A 25,441-nucleotide genomic window follows, 5' to 3' on the forward strand; every position below is an offset into this window, starting at 1 on the left:
CTGCCAAGGATTTGAGCTTCTTGGCATTAGTAAAGCATGCATACAGCGGTGAGTCTTGGGGGACTGCACCCCGCAGGTGTGATAGTTTCTAGCAGGATTGGGAGTCCAGGCCCAATGAACAGTTAGCAAATGTTAGTTGTAGGTAAATGGAGAGGGCGATGTAGTGTATTGTTGCTTTAGTGCTAGCAAAAGACGCATCCACTGTTCCTTCCTGGCTGACATAAGAGCTGTATGGATGCTGAGCTGACTCCTGGCTTAGTGAGTTTCTCAAAATGACAGACTTGGCCCTAAGTGGTAAGTGTCTCCCTAGAGACATAACCTAGCTGATTGATAGAATTTCAGCTGAAAATTAATTTGGTGCTTTTGTGTTAGGATAACCCAACCTCTTTTCATAGCCAGCTCTGTAGAGCACCTTGTTTTTTCCTCTAAAAATATGAAGCCAAAAGGCTGTACATTTTCAATAGCTACCTAGGTATTCACACAGGCATTAGCCTGTTGAAACAAGTGTGATCTCCACAGCATCATAAAACTGCTGCAGTTGGATCATGTAACTATGTCACTCCCCCCTGCCCTCCATAAAGCTCTGTGACTATCTGATCCTAAGGTCATGGCTGATCTTTTCCTCAGCTTTCAACTGTGACCCATTTACGCTGCGTATTTATCTGTATCACTTCCATCTTGAAGGGCCGCTGCTGCCGTGTGAGCTGGCCTCTCTTTCTGAAAATGGAAGGACCCTGCTCCAAAACCCTGCAGGGAGGACAAGCAGCAAAAGCGAGGTTTCAGCCTGTCAATGGCACCGAGTGCGGCTGGAAGGGTCTGCCTTGCCTGGCAGTCATTTCTCCCCTTGCTTGGACGCCTGGTCCCAGCCCACAGTGGGTATCAGGGAAAGTAAACAGCAGGAACAAACCGCAGCCAAGTCAGGAGACAGCTCAACTTTGCAAACAGACGTATTTGGGCTGGGCGGATGCCAGGGAGGGCAGCCACACGCGCCAGATAATCTCTCTGACGCAGTACAAAGCCTGCTGAGAGCGGGGGAAGCCTCCGATATCTGCACATGCCACAGCTGCGATGGCCCCGGGACAGCAGGGATGGCTCCCCCCGGTGCTCCTTTGCCTCCCAAGCTCAGCCCCCTCAGCTCCAGCTGGTCCCAGCAAAAGGGTTAATCCTGTCAGCCTTTAAAAGCAACAGTTGAAGCAGGAGGGTGCTAGCACAGCTCCTCGCTGCCCTGCCATGTGCCCTGCCGTGCTCCTGTTATTTCAATCTCCCTTCGCCATCCACGAAGGCAACAAAACATGCCAGTTCAATAAACAACCCGCTCTGCTCCTGAGTGCCTTTTCCATATGGGACAGCTGACGTTCCAAGCCCTGCAAATATTCGATTAGTACCATGTCCCCTCAAAGCCCAAAGTCAGGCTCCCAGCCAAGAAGCCACGGAGCTGTTCTCTGGTCTAAATCTGTAATGCAGAAACACAACTTATTCCATGAGATCCCAAGTAGGAAATCTGGCAGGGGCACATAAGTACTAATTTCTGTCAGTTAGATTATCTTGAATGGAGTATTTAGTATTTTTAATGGAACATAATTTAATTGCTGCTCATGGGTACTTTGTAGCTGTTGGAAACTCTGATCTAAATGATTATTTTAATGAAAGATTGCCAAAGGACTCACATTTTAAACTCCTACGTAGGATAACAGTGGGACCGTTTTCCCTGGGTTTCTGTGCTGGCCAGCCATCATTTCCCAGTTACAGCATGCAAGGTAATGCCAATTAGCACATCTACAGAACTACACAAGACTAATTTCTGAGGGTGTTCACCACAAATCCAACTGCAGACCCTCCTCAAAAATTCAGACTGCTTTGAGGTCATGAGCTGACAGGCCCATTTGGCTAGCACAGTAACCCTCAGAAAAGGGCTCCTTCATATCTGTGTCAGGGCCCCTGAGGGCACTAATGGCCTTGTTGGCCCTGAGCAGCCCCATCTGGGCCCACACCTGCTGCCCATCAGCCAGGGGCTCTATTTAAGCTCAGCCTCAATTGCCTCATATTTCCCAAGCTGTGCTGTAGGTGTGACCTCATATCTAGCTCTTTCCTGTGTTGCAGGTAGGTCTGTCACCAGCTCTGTTTCTGGGGTGGGCCTTGGGTTGACATAGTAGCCTTGTCTCCAGTCCTGTCCGTGTCTCCTGCAGCTCCCTGGCAGTTTGTTTGGCACATGTGAGCCAGTAGGGACACCAGGTATTGCTGTGCTGGTGGGCTGAGGAGGAGCCATTGGTAATATTTTGCCACCTGAAAGAAGATAAATTTGGGATGCTGTTCCAGGTTCTGACTAGTTTTTCCCACTTGAATCACAGTAAGTCAAATTTGGGGGGGGAATCCATGAAGATCCTAAAACTACTTCTAAAGGTCACTTTTCTGCTCTGTGCACGTTGCCAAGTTATGAAGTCTCATCCAAGAAACCCTTCCACACACATACGCGTGCTTATAAAGCCTTTTAAACCGTCATTAGTGTCCCCTTCTCCAAACGGAGATCTGGAATCTCAAGTGGAAATGCAGATTTTATTTATAGTCTTGGTACGCTTTTCAGCCACAACACATAAACACATGCAGCAAGAGCACTGCATTTCAGTTTGTTTACTGAATGCCGTTGCTTTCCCATTCGACCCGAGTGGTGAGTCAGCATTGCTGTTGAGATCACCCTGTTCTCAGAGGTCCTCTCCAGCCTTTGGGCCAGAGGGCACTTGCCGAGGGTCAGCTGCTTTGCTGTTGTATTTTAGGAGGTTACTTTATGTATGGCCTTCTTCATAGCATGGAGGACTCTCCTTCAGATTGCCCTATGCTGCAGTGTCAAAACAAGCCATTAAAAAAAACCAAGCTGTTGCTGTATCCAGACAGTTGAAACTCATGACCTGGTTTCCCAAAATCAGGAGATTGGCTTAGAAAATCAAGTATATTTTTAAAATGACTGCATAGTCTTTGCATTAAGTACTGGTTTGAGGAATTACTAGGGATACTCCAGTTGCACTTTCAAAATTGTCTTCATAATCATAAGGGTGAGAAATGTATTTTTTTGTGATAAGAAAGCAGGGGAATTGCTTGCCTCTAGCATATAAGAAAAGCACCGAATATTGTGAGACTGGTTTAAAACCAGTGATACGTGGACAGTTAAAAGTTGCCTTTACTGCAGATTTGCTGGTGTTTTTCAGAAATTCTAGATCCCCAGACTCTACATGCCAACATCAGTTATATTAGCAGTGCATGAACTGGCATTGACTTTCTTGGGATCAGCCAGGACTTGCTGTGCAGCTGAAGGCTGTACCAGCAGAGCTGGGGTGCCTTCCTACCCACTGCCCTCTGGAGATGTCCACTTCCCACTGTCCTCAGCTTTTTGCAGCAAGTCCTTCCTCTAAAAATGCTAAGCTTGTCTACAGGCTTGTTCAGGACCCGTGCTCCTTTGCAGCTACGGTTCCTGGAACGTAGTTACCTGTCGGGATCTCTTCTCCTTATTTTCCTGCCTGGGTGGCTGTCGACAGGGATATGGACTGGAGCAGTTTTATAACCCGATGGAAGCTAAAAAAAGGACCATGCTCTGGCCAGCTGCTTAGCAGTGCCCTCACCTTGGCCTGTGGGACCCCAGCTCTGCTGCTGTCCATTTGCCATTCCCAGACCGGTCTTCTGCCTGCCACCGTGGTGAGTTCGGCTGTGTGCAGCCCAGTTGGACTGGGGTGGGAGGGTGAACTCTTCAGCCAGGCTGTGGAGGAACAAGCAGTTTATTTTTTGTTGCCATTGGATACTGATACCAGAGTACCAGTTGTAAAACTGCAACTGTAAGGCTGCCCAGAGTATGGAACCAGCATCTCTTAAAGCAATCGGTGGGTTTGTATTTCTCCAGGAAACGTTCATAGCAGTCTTACAGGTTACAGCACTCCCAACATGCCTGTAGTGCCCTTTTTCTGGTGAAGCTTACTCCTGGAAGCTGGGAGAAGAGGGCTCTTATCAAAAACTGGAAAAGCAATAACTGGAAGGAATGTTGTGTGCACAGATGTGTTGCATTTTACTAAAAATAAGATTTTTTTTTTTTTTTTCTCCTGTTCGTACACCATACTGTTCTGCTGCAAAGCTTAGCCTTGAAACCAGGGTTCTCAGAAACTGCAGGTAGACCATGCCAGGGACTTGGCATGGCTTGGTTGGTTTGCTACCCTGGTGGCATGCTCTGTGGAAGCTAGGGAGCTGCCTGCACAGGCTTCCTTAAGACCAATGTTCATGATTCAAATCTCAAAAATATACAAGAACAGCCCCCAGGCAGTGATGCCTTGCCTAACGGCCCCACCTAATTTCCCCACTGAACTACATACTGTGCTATAAGTAGTTCTGGCACCTGCTGAAACTAGAAATGTTTCTTTCCCTGAAACCAGACACCAGCAGTGGTTAATTACTACATCCCAAATTGGCACAGATTAATGCAGCTTCACTGAAGCCAATGAAGCTTCATGGGATTATTCCTGCCCTGGCTCTGAGTCATTAATAGGTATAGTTCTGGCTATTTTTATGCTCTTCAAATTATTTCATTAGATTACAAAAGCAATTATCAGCTCAAATCTGTTTTTCCTGGTTAGAAGAAAAACTTTCTCTGTTGCAGTAAATTATTGGGCTGAGTTTTTCTTGTGCTCGTTTTATGTGGACTTAACCAATCAGCAAACTTAGCTGTATGAGAGCCCCAGAAATGGGGCTATATCAAAGTGGGGGCTGCACAAAATTTCTTTCCATGAATACAGGCATTATAATAGATATACATATCTGTGTGTATGTATGTTACATGTCCTGCAATATGTATATACATGCATGAAGTAGCTGCTTTTGAACAGTCTTTGGATGTGTAATTAAAGTGGAAAACCCTGTAGAGTTTTCTTGATGCTTGGAGAAGTGGATCACTATAGAAGTGACTGCTGTGGCTATATGTGAACTAAATTAAAGCTGTGGCCTGAGGAGCAGAGTCCAAATAGCTGAAGCCAGGATCTAAACAGAGCTAGGGTTCAGACAAGTCACGAAGCTAACAAATTAGGAACTGCTTTGAAAGTACTGGTTTTGGACATTTTCAGTTAGAAAAATTGACATGGAATAACAGTGACCAGTAACTTTCCCCTTAGAAGCACTCACCTAGCAGGGAGTCAGATGCTTTTATTGTAATACTACCTCTAGTGACTCTGCATGGGTTTTGCAGCCTGATACTAAAGCCCTCTTCAGCCTTTTTAGAAGCAGAGGTCTTGAGCAGGAGCAACTGTGCTACTGCTGTACTACTGGTGCCCATATTGGAAATGGCATCCTGCAATCTCCAGCAGCAATACTGCTGCTTTCTAGTTGATCTGTCATCATGTGTAGCCATGTGTGCCTTGCACTGTCTTAGAGATTGGTTTCATGGGCACATGGTTAAGACAGAGGATGTGATGGAGTATGTACCCCATTAAGCTTTCGAGCTCTGAGGACTCTTATTATGTTAAAAAAAACCAAACAACCACGCACTTGCCTGGTAAATTAAGAACAAACTGCTTTAAAATTAGCCTGTTAAGATCACACCCAGGACATGCAACCCCCCCAGTATACATCTGTGTGTACAAAACAAGTTAAGCAACAAAAGCAGCTTTGTATCAAAATAGTTTATTAAAACCAGTAAGAGACTTCATTGAAGCTTGCTGTCCTCAAGACAGAATTATGACATTATTGCAGCATTCAACACAATCATAATCCACATATAAATATAATACTATACAGCTCCTGTTCGCCTTGGCTAAGTTTTGCCCTCAGTCTGGCCTCATGCAGCCCTGCTGACACAACCCAGCCCTGCATACTTTAGTTGCAGAACCTGTTCCTCTGGGAACTGAATTATAACCCTTCCTCACTTCACACTGCACAGTGCTGTTACTATCTGGAAGTCGCACAGAAACCCAACGTGTCTCTTTGCAGCTAGAGGCAGTTTACAGAACCAGTACGAACACACCAAGTGACCGATGACAGCAACACTGGTCGATGTTTAGGAAAACTAAATATGCAACCAATTATTCAACTTCACTGCACAGAGCAGCTTCTGTTTACAAGAAGGAAGCTCTGTTCTGACCTGCTGCATCACCACCGCAGCCATGACAGAAGGACTCTTATACTGTATGGTTTGGTGTAATGCATGGAGTCACCTTTCACTGCAGCACTCGCAGAGAAGTGCATCGCCAGCAGCTGGCTGGCACGCTTCTGCCATCATCTCTAAATACCCTCCAACAGCATCACTCTTTGCCATCAGCTTTGTACCAAAGTCAGTATTTGTCCTTGCACCGTGGCAGACTGAGCACTCGGTATCTCAGTCTTTCAGGTCAGGATGCTGCCATGAAGCGTGGCTTGTTTCCTCACCAGCTGAGAGGCTGCTTCTGGCTCTTCTCCATCGCTCATGTTCCCTGGGCCGCTCTGGTGATGGGTGTCTTCTTGCACAGCTCCTGATAGAATTCAGATTCCAAAAACCGCGGGTATGAGTTATTCTCCATTAAGCTGTAAACTCTCTTCTGTGCTGCACTGAAGCAGGTATGCGTGGCTTCTTGAATATTCTGAGCAATCATGTTCTTGGTTTGGAAGTCTATGTTTATCTGAAATAAAAAAAAAAGGACATTTACTTCTGAGAACTGAATTCAAGTAAGTACAATACACCATAACATTTCTGAAGCGGTAAAAGAGGCAAGACCCTATTACTGTAGGGTTAAACAAATGAAATTTCCTTTAAGAAAAACTTTTCTTTAATATAAGAAAATTCACATATACTATCTTTCAGTGCTGACCTCAATACATTACAGGTGTTAAATGCAGCTGTTGACTTTTCCCAGTTAAGATGAAAACTCTCTGAAATACTGCTTGTGCCATTTTCCAGCTTGGTGAAAAGGCAGTAAGGTTCAGACACAGATATTAACAGTGAGGTATGTACAATGCAGTTTGACATCTGTATCTTAAAGTGAGTTCAGAGAAATAAAGAAAGGGTATAAGAACTCATAGAACAGGGCACTTATGTTTAAACAGGTTTTCTTTACCTCTTTGGGGGCCTCCTTTTCAATGAAGTCATTGTAGATTTTTTTTGCTTTTGATGTCAGCTTCTGGGGTGACTTTGTTTTCTTGAAGTCCTCACAGGCCAACCAGAACTCAATGTTCTCTTCGCAGAACTCAGACTTCAGAAAAGCTCGGAAAGCAGCAAGACCATCTAGTAAAAGAAAAAAATACACATCAATTAACTCTTTCGGGAATTTTAAATTTATCTATTTGTCAGATCTGTTTCTACCAAAACATTTTGCTGTAGTTCTGGTCTGGTTCTTTCAGGGATATCATAGCAATAAAAAAAATTCCAACTTTACATATGCAAACAAAATTAACACTCTAACAGCTTGGCAGGCTTCATTGAGTCATTTACTTTTTAGGTAGACAAAAAAATGAAAGGCATTTATAGTCAGTATGTTCTCTTTTTTGATGCCTGCATATATATTAAAAACCCTTTCTGTAGATGGGATCTCCTGTGTTAACCTTTACACTGGAGTAAATATTTATGACTACACTACAAACCTCTGGAACATTTTTTTTACAATGGAAAGGATGACTCAAGTTCAAAGAGCAAATAGTAGTAGCATTTCTTAGTCTTTTTGCTCTGCTGTTGACTGCTTTTCCACGTAGAGATACAGTAAAATCCTGAGATCATTGAACTTCTGTGTGCAGAATCTTTCCCCAGTTATTTGAACGCATTTGTCTTGGCTAAGCAGTGAGCTCAGTGAACAAGTGTTCTTTTCACATTTGGCAAAGTCAAGCCAATAGGTACAATTTTAACTACAAGGGTTACAGAAAAAATTCCACTACAATGAAGTATTATTGATGTTTTAATACTAGTTTACAATTTTTTTTTTAAAAAACACTTCCGTGACTTTTCACTTGAAACAGTTTAAAGCGTTTAACTTTCAAGACCAGAATCAAAGCTATTTACATTACAAAGGTACGATGCTGACAGGCAAGGAAGCAATCTCTTACAGACATATAGACTTCACCATCTCTTTGCTCTTGAAAGTTACTTTTTGAAGACAAACTTACATTTATTAGCAAGAAGTTCATCAAAGGCTTCTGACCAGAGCTGGGCTTCTTCAGGGGAAGGTCTGCATAAAGACATGGAGAACATTAGACTCCACTGCTCAAGCTTTATTGTTTTTGTAAAACACTTGAGTTATTTAAACAAAGTCTCTTTCTCATAACTTACCTGAAGTACTTGCGGTGTTTCCCCACTTTCTTAGACTTCATTTTAGTAGAACTGGAAGAGTTCTGCAGGAAGTAGCTCAGTCTCGTTTTCCAATCTTTAATGCTGGAAGAACAAAGAAGATGCACGTTAAAAATGACAACCCAAAAAGCTCTGGACACCAGCCCCTTCCCTGGCAAAAGCTGCAGGAGTTTTGCAGACATTGCTCTGCCAGCCCTGTACCTAGAGAGTCGCCCAGAGCATCTGTCCGAGGACAAGAAAACTATTTTCCCTTCGCTTAAATCAACAGATTCGCCCGCTAGCCAATGGCTAACGTTAGCCAAGGTACAGCTGCGAGTGGCAGAGGTGGGCAAGCTGCTCTGCTCCCACCGCCGGCCCGGCCCTGCAGCCCGCTTCCCTCCCGGCTCCGCGGCTGGGCGCCTCCCCCTGCAGGAACCCGCGGAGCTGCGGCCCCCGCGCCCTCGGTGCCCCCGCTCTGCCCCGGGCGGGCGGGGGGGGGACTCACATCGTCCTCTTCATCCTGCCCTTCTCCGCCTCCTCCGCCTCGCTGCGGCGGCGGCCGCCCCGCTCCATCCGCCCGCCGTCGTGCTGCAGCGCCAGGAACACCGCGCTCTGCATCGCCCCGGCCCCGCCGCCGCCGCCGCCCGCCCTTATAGCGCCGGGGGGGCGGGGCCGCCCCGCCCGGGCCCCGCCCCCGCCCCGCCCCCGCCCCGGGCCCCGCCCCGGGCCCCCGCGGCGGGCGGGCAGGCGGCGCGGCGAACGGGAGGGGTCTCTGGTTGTCCGGTAAGCCGGTGTGGGAAAGCTTTGCCTTCCCCCCAGGATTACGTCCCCTTTTTTCCTTTGTTTTGTTTTCCCTTTCTTTTCTCCCCCCCTTCTTTCTTCTTTATTTTTTCCTTTTCTTTCTTTTTTTTTCTCTTTTCTCTCCCCCCCCCCCCCCCCCCCCGCCCCGGTTGCCCTTGGAAAGCTGTTCGCCGGCCGCGCTGACATCCCTCGGGAAGGGCGCCGGTCCCTGCGGCGCTGGCAGAGGGGTGCCCGTCCTTTCGCTTCTGTCAACAGAAATGTACCCTGCCTTTCTGCAGATTTTATTTTTAAAGGAGATACAGCCTTCTGAGTGCAGCCAGTACGCGAAAAAGGATAAGGAAGGACTTAGCCATGTTTCCTCAAAAAATGAAATAACCATAAGTTTGAATGTATGGTATTTTTGGTGTCCACCTCTCTGCTAACCCAGGCTATTTATCACTTTAATAAGCTGTCTGCACATGTGTTTTATCTCTGTATACTGTTGCCACCTACCAGTGAATTGTGTAAATTACTCCCAGCACACGAAGCTGAAATCGCAATGACTTACTCCAGCCTTCGGCTTGTTGAAAAGGCCATGTGGTCCTTCTCAGCCGTCTCCAGCTGAAGGGTATCACGTCCAAAGAATTTGGATGTGAGAATCATGTGAGTTTCTCTTTAACCTACCCTGCTTTTCTGCTCTTTTCTCTGCGTGTCTTCCTTTCCACAGCCCTCTGCAGCACGTATTTTTCTGCCATAAAAAGCAGTGTTCAGAGAGACTGTTTGATTCCCAAAACACGGGCTGACTTCAACGCAATCATGTAGCATCAAATGTCTGATCTGATTTTAGGAAATCACCGTAGTCTTGCCACCTCTCTGCTTGCCGAATATGCACAACGCTGTGCAAAGGCATTTTGCTTTAAATGAGATGTGTGGAGAAAATGAATGCCATTTAATTTATGAAAGCATTTAAATAAGGATGCTTTTCAGTGCTGCCTGTTGTAAGTCCTTTGCAGTATATATTGATGGTCTGATAGGAAAATACAGTTCCATCCTCTAAATTTTACCAAATCACTTCAAATGTTTTTTGCAACAGGCAGCTCTTAAGTCTTGTATATAGTACATACATTTATTAATGGAAAATTATTACGAGGGTGTTACCATGGGAGGGAGGAAATGTGGAAACACTAACAGAGGTAAGGCTCTAAGTGCTGTAAAAGCATCAGTTCCAGACACTTTATATGGGGGAACTTGCCAAAGAAAAGAGCAGGACAGGCAGTGCCTGTGTGATGGATGGAGCTGTGCTGACCGGCTTCCAGCCGCTTCCATCGTCACTCGCTCTGAGTGCCAGGGTCAGCCGAGCTGTGCGGCTGTGAATGACTTGGGCAGGGGCTTGCAAGGAGCTGACGAACAGCCCGTAACACGTGCGAGGACGGGAACGCTCTCTGCACATGCGAAACTTGCAGCACGCAGCCTCCTGGTTGGGGGGGGGCAGGCTGCCTTGCCTTAGAAAAACAGACTGAAACTCAGCCCTGGGCCTTATCCAAAGTAGAGCCTGTGTAAAGGATCAAATGCTCTGCAAGGAGAACAGTACATTCTCACCTTCCACCTGACTTGTAGGAGCTTTCCCCGTTTTCGATGCTGGTTTCAAGTTTCTTTCACCTGATTCTCAAAGTTGACTGGGGGGAAATGTGCCCAAGAATAGTGGGAACTGGAAAACTTCGAAGTCTAGTAAGCTACAGTAAAGTTTGGTTAAGCATTTATATTTTGAGGGCTTACCCGTAGCACACCAGAGATCCTGCTGATGTTTGAAGCCTGACAAAATGTTTTCTTGATGGTCCTGGAGGAGACTTGCAAGGGTAGAGCGAGGATATTCCCAGCATCTGCCAAGTTGTAAAGTTGGCAGTAGTCAGCGTATGGAAAATTGCAGCATGAATCATGTATTTGTCTGATACTTTTTATTTTAAACTTTTTAATTGCTTCTTTCAGATACCCATAAAAATGGAAGTGACAGTTAAGGAAGGTAGTTATAACATCTGTAATATCTTGAAGCAGTGGAAAAAAATAAATAGTGTTCCAGGTAAAAAAATAAGCTGAATATGGAATTGTGAGGTTAGATGGGCTTATAAAACATACTTACTGTAATATTTGGTTTAAAAACTATTTAGATTAAAACTGAATTTTATTGGCTGCATTAAGGTATATTTTTAGTTCACATTTTTATTATACCTTTAAAGCCTGGATATCACTGTTTTTTCAGTAAAAGAGAAACTTTACAAAATACTTCCTTGTTTCATCATGCTGTGCCATGTGTTTTCTGGCTAGGATGCTAACCTTTGCCAGGGGGTCAATTACACATCTCCGTGAAAAAAGGTATTTTCCATTTATGTTTAAAAAAACCCAAAAAAAAGCATCTGACCTCAAACAATGTCATCAGTGTACTGTACAATGAGCCAGTCAGGCCCGGGATGGCAGAGGGGATGCTTCGGGGAGGGGGCCCCTGGCTGCCCTTGAGCTGCCTCCCCCGGGGGCCGTACGTGTGCAGCCCTGGCCAGCCGGCTGCAGCACCGGGCACTGCCTGCAAGAGCATTTGGGCTCACTGAGCCGTTTTAGATACACCAAGCCTAAGTATTACTTTGTTTTATCAATTTCTAGTTTTTCAAAGCAAGGATGGCAAAATGGCTCAGTTCGTTAGCCCGCCTTTCTGAAGGTGGGTCTGGTTTCACACCGATGGTGGCACACATTGACTTGGCAAAGTGAGATTTGGCATCTCAACCCTGTCCTGCATTGTCTCTTGCAACAGTACTTTGCAAATTTCAGGAAAATTAGGTATTACCGCTTTCCAGAAAAGCCCCAGATTGCAATTGCAGCACAGGTTCAGGTGTGTTAGCGTAGCACAGTGCATAATGCTGCTGAAAAATAAGTGCCTCCATCTCGTGATGCCTCTCGTCGGGAACGGGGCTGTGGGGTTTGCAACCCTGCCTGTGTGACTCAAAGCAGCGTACAGACCAGCACTCCAGATTTGTCTGTGTGTACGCTGACCTCCGCTCTTTCAAAACAGTGAAGCTCTTGGTAGCTGAGGACAAATACAAACATAGCGCCAAAACTTTTCCTTTACGTCCTTCTTAAAGCTTCAGTCTATTTCTGTAACACTAATCTCATTGTCAAGGAGCAAGGCCAACGGAAAGTGGTGGCGGGGGGGAGCCTATAGCCCAAACTTTGCTATTGAAGTCGGTGAGAATTTCGCTATCGCCTGCAATGAAATCTGATGTCAGACATTTAATGACACAAGCTCTCACCCTGGAGATCACACTTCTCTTTACAGAGGCTTTCTTGAGAATGTTCTGTTCTTTTTTCTGCTTATACAATTCCTACGAGCATCAGTGATGGCTGGATGTACAGAGAGCTGTAACATATGCAATAAACATCCAGGATGGAAGATGAGGTTTTTTTCCGTCTCAGTTACGTTATATGTTGCAACAGCTATGCTGGTCTTTTCCAAGTCCCCAGTGAGTAGTTGTTCTTGCTGCATAATATTTAAATCCATGCCTGCATTTTTCTGAAATGCCCGTCCTTGTTCCTTCTTTTTATAGAGAAGACTTGGATGATAGGAAGGAACATGAAAAATGGTCCAGAGACTTTATAGCTGAGTTTCATGAAGCCAGGAGGGGAGAATATGCTTTTGCATGGTAGTTCAAACCATGCATTAGAGTTATTTGAGGGATGCCTTATTGAACCCTTGGTGTCTCTGACTAGCTGAAAAATCATATTCAAGAGAAGGAAAAAGATGTTGAGCTATGTCTTTTTGTTTTGTAATACAAATTGCAAATTACACAGGTGCACTTTCCTGTATTTTTACAGTGTTCTTTTTTAATTTACAGCTGTACGGTCCTGGCGCTGTGTCTGTGAGATGGTTCATGTAAGCATCAGAACAGGAGATCCGCAAAGAACGCCGCCCTGCTGCTCATAATAGCGTCGACTGAGCCTCTGTTCTTACCTCTCTTTTAGGCTGCCTCCTCTCTGAGGCACGGGGGACTGATAAGTGCTTGTACAAAAGAGCACAGAGGTGCCCAGCTCTGGGTGCAAGCAATATGCTTCTGCGCTGTGCACTGTTAAATAATAGCAGTCAAGCATGGTATGTATGGTGGGGCGCTATTTTCTAGATTAATATTATAATTGCCACTCCTTCTGATACTTTTTGTATAAGTGAAGATGTTTACTCAAACCCTTAGTCTGATTCTAATTCTGTTCATTGCATTCTGCCTTTCTAGTGCCTTTTACAATTCCAATGGCATGTAGTGTGTGTGGGGGTTGGGTTTTTGAGTTTGGGGTTGGTTTTTTTTTTTTAATTGCTTGAAGCTTGCTGAGGTCAAGTTGTTGCATTCTCTGACTTCGGCTCTGCAGGCTGTGCCTGACTGGCTGTTGTGCTTCCCCCAGTACTATTTTCCAGTCGTAAAGCTGAAAACATGCAAATCGTAAGAAGCCATTTCTGGATCTAAATTTAGCACTTCTGTGGATTATCACTAAGACTGGACCAATTCAATGTTCAGTCTTTCCTAAATAGAAAATAAAATGTATCTATCTCATTACAACTGGATCTTGTTTCACTTAACAGCAAAATCCTCTGTCTGAGCAATGTATAAACTAGACAGAGCTCTCTGAGAACTCATCATTCCCAGCCCTCAGCCACCTTGTTTTACATAAACACTCGCATTAGTTTATAAAAGTTCTAAAAATACAGCTGAAATTTATCAAAAAGTGGATAAACTGGGACTATATGCGTACTTGCAGTGTTGCCGTTATGTGGATGCATATGTCTCTGTTCTGGTGACACTGTAAAAAGAATATGAATTTAGGCATTGAGCAGTTGATCGTGATTCCACCTCTACCCGCGGACATTTGGAAATGTTCGTTTTTAAAGGGGAGACACTCAATAACGGCAGGCCGGAGGCAGAACAGCGGGTTCCCTGAGGACCCTGGGATGGCTGTCCTGCTCATGTAAGATCTGCTTTATCCCTTCTGCAAAGACAAGCTGAAAGGAGACCCGTTAATATAGTCTGCATTTTAAAGGACAGGACATTCTCATATTCCTTACGTCTTTTGTCAATACAGAAAGCAAACAGCTTAGCAAGAAGCAGTGTATTTTTAACAATGAAATTTTCTTAGCAGATACGAGCTGGGTTACACCATCTCGGGTAAAGAGATCTGATTAATCTTGTTTGAGGATAACAAGGTGATGCAGAACACTGGCTCCGTGTTCTGTTCAAATTGCAGTCTATTTTGTTTCCCTCCCACAAAGGCTGTATTTGTTAAACCAGGTGTGCAGAGGGACATTAAACAATCAAACATGTTTGTTAAATCTGGATGTGGGCACCATCTTTATCATATTATCTGCATGTAACACAGTCAACACACAGTCCTTTTGATGACTATTTAATCCATGTTAATGAAACTCTCTGTAAATGCCTAAACGGTATTAGTCGGATATTGATCTAGAAAGTCTCCGTGGCTTAGAAAATCAGTCCCTTTTACAACTCCTACAGGTGAATGCTGTCAGGACCACAACAGTGAGAAGGCTGAAGATTAGAGTATGGAAATTTTTGCACCACCTAAGAAGTTCAAATTTTTGAAAATAAGCATTTCTTTTGAAATGGAAATAAAATGTCAATCTTTCCTATTTCATGATGGGCAGAAAAGTTTAAACAAAACAATTTCTTGGAACAACCTGATCTCCATGCTGGGTGGAACTAGCAGAGGTTTAATTAGACTTTCTTAGTGGAAAATAAAAACACTAGCAAAACATCAAATTTGTCAGTGGAAAATTTTTCGTTTTCTTAAAACTATTTTAGGGTGGTATTTTCTTTTTATCACTTTCAGTGTTGCAGTATAGGCCTTTCTGTGAAAAGTACAGGGTAATGAATGTCTTTTAGATGTGGTAAAGGATGCAGGGTAGTGGAGAGGAGAGAAAGCACTATCTGAGCAAATCCACTTATTAAAGTCAGAGGACATTTCATCTGAGTAAGGGCAGCCTTATACCCTTTCTACTTATCATATTGACAAAAACTATTCCAAAGTTTGTAAAGTTAAGCTCTCTGGAGTTAGAAAAGGCCAGAATGAAGGTTTCCTGTGCAATATTAGTAATCCCACATTTATCCAGTGGCACCCTGGTCTACTCCCGGAGTGAAGGCTGGGAGATAAACAAAGGACGGAGTGATACTTGTCTGGCTTCATCAAACTGTGGAAATTCCCTCCTGGCTGGTTAAAGAGTACACTGAAGTGGTCACACCGTAGCCAGGATTGGACTGAGAGTGCAGACTGTCTTGCAGGTAGCCTGGGAGAGAGACATAACCAAGTAGCTTCACAGATTAGTCACCCCCTTAATGCCAAGCGTTGCAAAATAATGTCTCAGTCCTCCAAGTACATTAGTTGTAGGCAGGTACATTGTTCCCTTAGAACATTTTTCTCATCAGCTATTAGTTCAGCGTTCAAACAGGTCTTCAGAGCAAAGCAATTCATAGCTGACTTTAGGTGAATCATTCCATGTGGAAAATAACAGTCCAAACTTTGAAAATATGTGGATAGAATGATAATGTCACTTCTTGGATTTGAATGCATGTTAAACAGGTAAAACTCCACAGAAATTAGTAGAGATATGCTCTGCTGTTATTCCAGTGTTAGACTTAGTCAGAGCACATACTGTCACGGCATACAACGGTGACAGGTAATTTTGCATTAAAGAAACATTTTCTGGGATGTTTACAGTGCTAGGAAATGGCAGCACAGGACCGTACATTACCATTGGTTGTACTTAGAAGTCTAAGAGGCTGCGTATGACTCATTGACTATGTATTGGCAAGCTCTATTTTAAATAGACAGTAGCTGGTTCCACACTGTGTCACAGCCTTCCGTTAGGAGCTGTGATGATGAGACCTCTACATTAATGTACCCAGTATTTTTCTGGTTGCAAGAAGATGCTCCTCAAGGATTGCTTGAAGCATCATTGAGAAATGAGAGCAAGAAACCTTAATTAACAAAAGAACCAACAAAAATTTAAAATTTCTTCACTGACCATAAATACTAAAATGTACCAAATAGATAAATTAAAATAAAAAAAGGAAGTCTTGCCAGTTCTTAAAGGATGGTATAGATTAATCAGAAGTGTCAAGGAGGAGAGTTGAATGTGCCTGTGAACAGACTCATATCTGTAAGTTTGGTAAAGATCTAGAAAGGCTGGCAAGCTGTGGAGCCACCCAAGGATGTTGGTCAGCTCATTTGTAACCTCAAAAGACACCATAAATTCTGACCTTTACTATCCCCAAGCTAGGGTGAAAGACAGTAATGGAGTCCTGGGAAGAGAGTGATCTTCCAGCATGCATCTGGAGGAGAAGGGAGGCAGAACAGAAACGTGTCTCCCCAGTTGCACACAGGCGGCCAAATGTTGCCTGAGTCTGGCCATGGACGCTTCCTTCGCTTCCCTCAGGTGCGACCTTGCAGATCAGCATTTCTCTCCTGGCTGGTAGCTTCTTTTCAGAGATGAACAGCTGCTGCAGATGAGGTGCATGCTCTGTGATGTTAGCTATGATTTTACCTGATCCCTTCAGTAAGCTTTTCTTAACACCAAACTCTCTTAAAAATGAAACCGACTGTGGCAGTTCCTAAACATACACTTCAAAATGGGGTCCTTCAGTACTTTTTCTGATACATGTTGCTCTGAGGTGTGACGTGAGCTGCAGTTCAAGATCTGGAATGGTGAACTTACTTAACAGCTAACATAAAACTAGTGTTTAGTTGCTGTGGATTTTTTTTTTTTTTTTTTTAAATCAAGTTGTTTACTTAATCTCTTTGTTTTAAATAAGTTTGGGGTTTTGGTAGCTTTCCAGCAAAAACTGTTATTTGAAGACTGAGACAACATTCCTGGTAAGTTTGGAACTTAGAAAGAAATCAGGGGACGAGATGGCTGAGATCAGCTTTCTGGGATATACTTGAACGTATCAGGAATCATAGGAGGCACAGGTAAATTACAAGGAGGAATGGAAAGAAGAACAAAAATTATCTTGAGGAAATTGCTCCCTGCCATGCCCTATACCAATATCCACTTAATAACGAATGCTCACTGTATTGATTATCATTTGCTTGCTTTGGCTACAGGAGAACTGAGGACAATTTCTTCCATGCATTATGGAATTATTCCTCCTTTGCACAGTGTATTTTCCTTATTTCGGGCAAATACTCTAATCCATATACAGTAAGCAGTTAAGAGAGATTAATTTCGCATCTGTGGACAAGCCTCTGAGGAATACAGTGCACTGTAGAAGTAACAGGAGCTGTTAGTTCTAACAAGAGAGTTCATTTCAAAATATCATATATGCCTAAAAGCCAAATTAGAACAATTGTACAAGCACATTAAGTTATGAAAGAAAGAATAGCCACTAAAACCTCCCAGGGCTTCAGCATCTAAATCAGACTGAGGTGGGTTTTCCAGCGTAGCTCAATTACGGGTCCATTCGAAGACACTCGGATCAAACGACCATTATTTTCTCATTCTTTCCATAAGGCATTTATAAGCAGCCCCAAGTTTATTCAAGTCACTGTGTTTACTCTGATGGGAAAAAAGATTAGGCAACGCAAAAAATGACAAGAGATGCCTGAGTTTGAAATGCCAGAACTTCTATAACAACTCAAAGACTGGAGCAATGATGGGACTCAACAGCAGAGAGGACCTTCAGCGCTGCTGGTGACTGCTTGTTCCCCGGTTTTACAGAAGCTGCTCTAATAGTAGAGAGCTCCTGTCAATGATAAAATGTCCGTGTGGTAACACAGAAAGGAATTTCTTTCTGAACAGTTGTCTGATCCCCTTCTGCTGGACATCAGCAAACTAGTGATGTGGTTAGGGGATTCGTGCGCCTTACTTCAGCTGAAGGGGTAACGTGCGCAGCGAATACGAGGGTGATGTCTTGATACGCGTAAGGAAAATGGCATGTATTTACTGAGAAATTCAGAGATTATTTGTACGGGGAAAATATTAAGCAGAACAAAGATGAACACGCTTAATGTCCCTGGTTCATAATATGCTGCATGTTTAAGTGCCAGCTCTCGGGTGTGAATTACTATGTATTTCTAATCAGAGGCGTAACCTCTTGACTATATAAATGTGTGTTTCAAAATATGGAAAAAAAAAAAAAAGAGTGTAGGTGTGCAGAAAATACTGTGTAAATTGAATATTAACTTTGTTATCATTGTGTTTAATAAGTAACTGCGTTTTTCTGTTACTGTCATTAATGGCTGCTGTTGACATAGTGTTTGGCACCAATTTCGTAGTACCATACTTCTGTTGCTGCTGGTAAGTGGTAAGAACATGGCTTCAGTCACTACTGTGACTTTGTCTAGTCACTAGTTGACTTTATTAATGGCCTGCAACATAAAGGCTCAAAATGTTAAAAAATATGTTCATTATATCTGGATTTCCTGACTTCCATTTACATATGGAATGCATCTTAATTGTATTTTCCTTACATATTTAACAGAGAAGGGATGGACGTTTGGAACTGGGTGCAGAATCAACACATGAAAAGCCTCTTGAGACAAGAGGATATTTTAGCATTGACAGTTTCTATACAGATAGTTTGCAAGTAAATGAAGAGTAAAGAAGGATGTGGTGGTTTCCTCTGCTGTAGTTTCTGCGTTTTGGGGGGTATTACACAACTACTCTGTATGCATCATACAGGCCTACTACTTTGAATATTTTGTACTAAATCTTCTGTCTGCCCCATATTATTTAATTTGCATTTATTAAAATTAGCAAGTGGGGAATTGCACCAAAAGGTTATTTTGTTACAAGCCAAAACAATTGAGCTACTTTTGTTTTCTTTGCCAGTTTGATTTACATTTATAAAGGCATTACTAGCCAGATCATTTTCTCTTCTGATGGACTTTATTTTCAGTTATAATTACATCTGAGAAATCAACAGCTTTTTATTAAACTGCATCCCCACTTTTTTCCTCCCTCATGGACAGAGTACTATTTTGGGCGGAAAAAAAAATCTGAAATCAGGCATGTATTTTCCTTTGCATTCATTATATCCATAACACCTAGCAGATGCTAATGACAGGCTCAGAAGGGCAGAGATCAGCTCTCATCTACTGAACCTCTAAGTAATGATCTATGGCCCATCATCAGACACATTTGTCGCAGTTTGCCCAAGTTCTGCTATTGCTCCTGGCTTTAACCTCTCTCTCCCCCTCCTCCCCCCCATTTTGGACTACCCAGGTTGTAATCATCAGTTTTCCCATTTTGTGGTCAGTATCATTTCTGTTGTTGGGAGACGTTTTTATTCATTTATGGAAACATGTTTTATCATGTTCAAGTGGCAGGACTGTAAGAATCCAGTCTGTTAACAGATTGCAAAGTGTTAAAGTTTCTTGTAAATATTGTAGTTCTTATCCTGTTTTTCCTTCTTTCTTTTTTTCTTTTTTTTCTTTTTTCCTTTTTTTTTTTTTTTTTTAGCGTATCATATCTCTTGCAGGATATGCAACTTACCATTGCATGTCTTGCTGGTCGTTAAGTGCATCTGAGTGAGCTCAGACGTGACCAGATAGTCCCCCCAAACTGTTGAGATGACACTGAATCAAGAAGGTGGTTTCCTGCCAGAAAACTGTGGCAGGAGAAGGGAGAGGAATCTAGTATGACTTCTTTTTGCTTGCCTGTCTGCTTGCTTTTTAGTTTCTGGCTGAAGAATGAACATATGTCTGACATCATTGTTACAGTGAGTCTTTTCTGAACTGGAGAAACTAGATAGGGAAAGTCTGCTTGAATAGGTGCAGTCAGACCTACACTGGGTCTGCCTTGGTGATGGAGCTGTGTTACCGTGATGGTTGTGGTGCTGAAAAACGGCATTTCTCAGCTGGAGCACGGCCTCATGCAAACATGGCGGTGTGGCTTTCCTGCTAGATCTGCCTGACGTGCACCCACCTGGCAGCACTGGCAAAGCGACTGTAAGCCTGGCCAAGCCCCCTCTGAATAAAACAGCCTTTAGAAGTGGACAGGTTGTTCCTTGTTCTCTGTGAGCCTCCATTTTTCCCTGGCATGATCGAAAAGCTATGTATTCACTTATTGCGAATGTGTATTCAAACACATTTATGCCCGGAAAGGGAAGAGATTTTATCAAGGGGTGAGAAAACAGCATTTGCCATTCTGCGTCTGTGCTGCTCGGTATTTATCTGCCCCTGAAACAACATTCAACACGAGTTCACGTTTTGTGTGAGACTGCAGAGTGCCCATCTCCCACGTAGCTATGCTGATTTACAGCAGCAGGTGACCTGGCCCGCAGCCCCGCTCACTGCAGCTCTCTCTGGCTGCAGCTGGCTCTCACCCCTGCGCAGGCTGAGGCATCCTCGGGCTGATCAGAGGGGAGGGCTGGCCAGCCCCAGCCCCGCAGGGGTGGGAGCTCACTTTGGACCCCATCTCGTTTCCAGGCAGGTGCACGCCAGGGCCACGCACTTAATAGAAAAATCCGTCTGTGGCTTCCTTCTTCCTGTATGGGAAAACCTCAGTCTCAGCAAGTCCTTTGAAGTGATGCTGGCATCTGGGAAGTAACCCTCTGAATAACGAGGCTGAAGGTTTCCTTTTCTGTATGTTTTTACTTTTATTATTTTACTTTTAACATTTTCTTTCTACTCTGAGTACTGTGTATTCAGTGCTGCTGTGATTGTAATTCTTTTTTCAAATCCTCAGCGAAATAGCAATACTGGTCCAATGTTTTAAGCTTTTAAAAGCAGTAGGTCATTACCATTTACAGTTGCTCAAGTTTGAGAGCATATTTATTTATAAATATTTACCCAAAGGATAAAGAAACAAGAAACTGGGAATGTTTTCCACAATCTGCTATACTGACCTGATCAGAAGGTACCATGTAGTAGATTTACAGCAATTTTCCAGCTCTGTAGGTTCTCCTAGGTAAGGAAACTGCCAATGAGCTGCTCCTAGTTTTCCTTTGTGCCAGCAAATACACTGGGAAAAATGGGAAAGTATGAAGCATCCTGAAAAACCGTGGGTGTCTATATTGGTTGCTCTAACCTGCATCATAGCTGACGTTTATCCTCACCTACTTTGTGCTGCATAAGCTGTGTGTACCTGGTCCAAGGACTGGATCAGTAAGATTAAATAGTAAATTGAGTCTTAATTACATTAGCAAATTATATACTAATCTGTATGGAAGACTACACAGGGACAACACTTGCTATGAAGAGGATGTAATGAGATTTTTAGATCAGTTTAGTTGGTACCACAAGATTTTTAAATCATAGGCAGCTGGGTACTAAATCGTGCAGCTGTATTGTCTTTTGCATGAATAGACTATCATCTTTTAGTAGAGTAGCGTTTATTCTCTGTGTTTTGTCTCATGCTTCTTTGTCATTAATTAGCAAGAGTTTACATGCTCAGGGACTTCTTTTCCTTAAGATAAACGTAACCTTTGAATATTTTCAGCCATCGGCGAAATACGTTGAGCTTCCTGCGTAATCTGGTTGCTGGTTTTAAACAGATACGTTTTTTAAACAAACTTTTCATGAAGCAGACTCAAATGCATGTGAAATTATCCTCATCTACAGCAGAGCTCAATTTGGACTGGAATGTTCTCAGAGTGTGATAACAGCATTTTGTGCTCTTTGGAATTTAGGATAATTTTAGAGAGAGAGACTGAGAGCTCCAACAATTCTTTTTCTGAAACCATTTTGAGGTGAGATCCTCTCTAGATAGAGACAGCCATTTGCGTTGTTTACTTTGCCACAGTCACCCTTTGCTCAGTCATTACCAGGTTGGTTTTTCATCAACTCCTGGATAAATTGAACTATTTTTCTGCTAGCTCCTTAGTTACTACAATACCATGTTTTATGACCTCACAAGACATCCTCCATTTTCTAAGCACGCATTTTGTGAAATACTGAAACATTACTTTTGCTCCTGTTTCCTTTACCCATTTTTTCTAACCAGATTTTAGTCAGTAGTTAAATGTGGATGCCCTCAAGAAATGTTGTAAGTACTCAAGATGTAAGACAAAAACTTTACGAAACAGTTACTCTTTGATGCTTAATTATTGCCCCTTTTTAGAATATCATGCTCAGAGCCATTTGAAAAATGTAGTGAAGGTAAGCCTTCCATGTTATTTTGTTTCTTGATGCATGGGGCCTTAAGGCACGCGGTGTTCGCTCTTGCTGGGAGCAGGCTGGGATGTTCATGGGCAATAGTTCTGTAAATGTATACTAAAGGACAGGTGTTTTGGGCTTGTCTAGCAGGAGCAAGGAGATAGTGCAAAGAAGGGAAATTACAACGATCAAAGGGATGAAACTAAAACTAGGGGATCACTTGATAAAAGCAGTAGGAGACCAGTTAGAATAGAAGGAAGTATGTCTTCAGCCAGCAGGTAGTGAATATCTGGAGCTTGCTTCCACAGGAGGCTGTGGAGACGGGGCAGTCGCTGGGTTCAAAAAGGCGTTAAACGAAGTCATGGACAACAGATTCGCAAATAGATGCTGAAAAGGATGAGGATCTTCTAACATCCCTAATGTAACAGTTGTGAATGCTGAGCAACTGTGAGGGGAACGGAGCAAGGAAGTGGTTGGTTTCTTGTGCTTTCTTGTGCTTCTGCTTAGCTACTTCTGCCACCACTGGAGACAGACTACTGGGCTAGACGAGGCATTGCTCTGGCCCACTCTGGCATTTCGTACGTCTTTATAAGTTTTATTTATTGTTCAGACCACCACACAATTAGGATTTAAAGCATTTACCGCTGAAAAGCCTACAAGTAAGGACCTTGTATGTGCACAAGATTTTGCTAGACTCAGGCCCTATGCTTTATTTGGTTAAATAGTACCATGAACGTTTACACAGCTATATAAATAATCACATCCAGTTAGTGCTGTCAGCTGAGCCAAAGTAGAGATTTTAAGTGCCAAGGACTTAGAACATCTCTTTCTAATTTTACCCTGACTCCAAGTATGTTTAGAAGATGAGGTATAGATAAAATCAGAGAAGGAAAATTATTTAGTATTCTGTCACTTGTAAAATGTTTATCAGTTAAAAATAAAAGAGGTGAGAAAAATAAGTTAATCTTTTACAAGAAACAAAACCATATCTAATGGCTGGATTAGGAGCCTGTGTTTAATAAGCGACAAGAGATGATTACGAACAGTCCACACTGGCTGTTGACAGACATCCTGTTTTTGGTGGTTTGTGCATACTTCACAAAGAGGTGCTACCTGCAGAGGTAGCAAATCTCCATGCGTTGTCTTAGCAGTAGCTAATTAGCTGGAAGATGGGTAGAAAAACATGAATGACTAAACTGAGTGCTGGAGCTGTTTGGAGATGTTCCAGCTGACTGGTTTTCTGGTAGCAAGTGCTGATCTTCCAAATGAAAACATTTTGCTGGAATATGTAGTCTCAACGAGACTATATCATTTGTGTTCCTTCCAGGCTGTTGTCCCACTTTGCCAGGCTCTTCGGCAGTCTGCCAGGCAGATGGTACAGAGGTGAGCTCTTTGCCTCCTCCTCTGCTGATGTGCAGTGCCTCCTGGCTGGTCTGGGCACCAGGCTCACTGAGCTCTCCCACCCCAGGGCCATGCAGCCAGTGACCATATCTGTTCTTACAGTCCCATCAGCTGACTGTGTCGGCTGTCCAAGTCTACTATTCCAGATGATATTTTTTATACGTTTGAAATATTTCACAGGTTAGACAGAAAGTTGTGTCTTGTTTTGGCTGTGAGGCGTACAGGTTCTCCATCAGAGAGATTTATTTTGTGCTTGGTAATTTATATCTTTGTGTCACGGATGTCAAGACTTTGCAACGTACAAGGCAATAAAAACATTGAGCTCAGCAAGTCATATTCCAGGGAGAAATGTCAGCCATGAACTTGTCCTTCCTGGAAGCTGAGACAAGATATTACCTCAAGGAGAAACAGAGAAGTCACTTATATTTGTTTATCACAGCATAAGGACTAACTTACCCTGGTGGTGGGAAGTGTGTATTCATCTTTGTCCTTTCTATAAGAAAACTACTGTACTAATAAGGAAGGAAGAAAGAAGAAAAATGGGGCAATTGCTAGACAATTAATTCTTGCAAAAGAGAAAAAATATGTTTACACAACAAAGTTTATGTTATGGGACGGAACAACCATTAGTGACTTTAAACATGAGCCATTGCAGTCTCTATAACTCCCAGATGTTCCTGCTGGCAGAGGCCAGCTGTCCCTCAGCCCTACTGCCTGTGCATCCTTAAAAGGGATACGGAGTGATGTGGTTTCACCTTGCAGCTAAACAGATCAAATGGTGATTTGCTTCTGCAAGGAGTGGTCTTGCTGTTTCTCCATGTGCTGAGTCTAGCCCTCATATGACCTCTGGGTGCAATTCAGCTGGCTGTTGCGGTGCAGAACTACTGCTTTTTTCACTTGCTCAGTCACTATATCTGAGATAAGAGAAATAATGGGAAGAGGCTGCAGGGTAAAGCTCCTGTCAGTGCTTCTTTATCTGTTACACTGACTTGGCTGCATGGCATTTATACCCTAAGGAACATGTAGATTACTCCTTTGTTCTGGAGAGAATCCCATGCCTGGGGTTTGGGACACCTACAAAAGGATTCTCTGAGGGATAGAAGTTTGGGAGGAAAAATAGGTATTTCGTGGATCAAATAAAGACAGTTTTTAGAAGTGTGTGTTGCAACAGTGAGAAAAACAGGGTTCGGTTGAAAGATTGGAGATGGTCCCATGGCACAATGTTTAATCTGCATCTGGAATCATGTCTTTTCTCTTTGTTTTCCTTGGGACTCTGTAATTATTAAAAACAAAAAAAAAAGTCCAGCACAGCAGCTAGATGAAGCAAGACATTTAAAAACCTTTTTTTTCCCCTGTGAAACATTTCCTTTTAACCCTGAACATTGGAGAAGCAAGTTATTACTCCTTTCCTTTACAAGGAGAACACACCAGTCTTTCCCTATTTCTGATCAGCAGATTTCACCAAGGATACACACGACATAAAACACTTTTTTTTTTTTTACATTGTATGCGCTAGCAAAATATACTTGGCACAGTTCAGAGTACTTGTGAGACGGCTAGGTTTTAATCTTCAAATAAAAATATGCCTGTGTTTTCCAATTTATTTGTCCTATTTATTGAACTCTTTTAAAGACAACAAACTAGCTCTCAAGATTAAAGCAACACATGAGAAATAGTGTGGCAGGAATCCCAGTGCGGTGCAGCCTATACAGCTGTTCAAAGAAAGGCTGTCAGCCTTAAGCTAGAGTTAAGGAGAAGGCTCAGTAAAGGCAGGCAGACAGCACTTTTTAAATGGATCGCTGCTGGACAGCAAAGCTGCAATAGCGGCAGGTGTTGGTGAAGACTTATGCTGCGTTTTAGTTGATAGAT

General features: G+C 43.1%; 1 protein-coding gene and 1 long non-coding RNA gene across 4 annotated transcripts; one reads left to right on the forward strand and one right to left on the reverse strand.

Annotated features, from left to right (window-relative positions):
• Positions 1-3,674: 3,674 nt before the first annotated feature.
• Positions 3,675-8,883, reverse strand: RGS2 (regulator of G protein signaling 2). 2 transcript variants are annotated; one of them, XM_082312233.1, is made up of 6 exons: positions 8,760-8,883; positions 8,258-8,359; positions 8,095-8,156; positions 7,056-7,222; positions 6,391-6,620; positions 3,675-3,745 (listed from the first exon to the last, which is right to left on the reverse strand). In XM_082312233.1, the coding sequence occupies exons 1-5, from the start codon at positions 8,870-8,872 to the stop codon at positions 6,426-6,428; spliced, it is 639 nt and encodes a 212-aa protein (XP_082168359.1). In that variant the 5' UTR covers positions 8,873-8,883; the 3' UTR covers positions 3,675-3,745; positions 6,391-6,425. The 2 variants fall into 2 exon arrangements, with proteins under 2 accessions (XP_082168359.1, XP_082168358.1); XM_082312232.1 differs by lacking the exon at positions 3,675-3,745 and having other exon boundaries at positions 5,664-6,620.
• An 86-nt stretch (positions 8,884-8,969) lies between these two features.
• LOC309590786 lies at positions 8,970-14,804 on the forward strand. 2 transcript variants are annotated; one of them, XR_014228202.1, is made up of 3 exons: positions 8,970-9,037; positions 9,574-9,697; positions 12,913-14,402. It is a non-coding gene; the product is annotated as an uncharacterized lncRNA (long non-coding RNA). The 2 variants fall into 2 exon arrangements; XR_014228203.1 differs by lacking the exon at positions 9,574-9,697 and adding an exon at positions 14,575-14,804 and having other exon boundaries at positions 8,975-9,037; positions 12,913-13,166.
• The last annotated feature ends 10,637 nt before the right edge of the window (positions 14,805-25,441 follow it).

This window comes from Platalea leucorodia, assembly GCF_965183815.1.
Source record: "Platalea leucorodia genome assembly, chromosome: 5".
Classification (NCBI taxonomy): Eukaryota; Metazoa; Chordata; class Aves; order Pelecaniformes; family Threskiornithidae; genus Platalea; species Platalea leucorodia.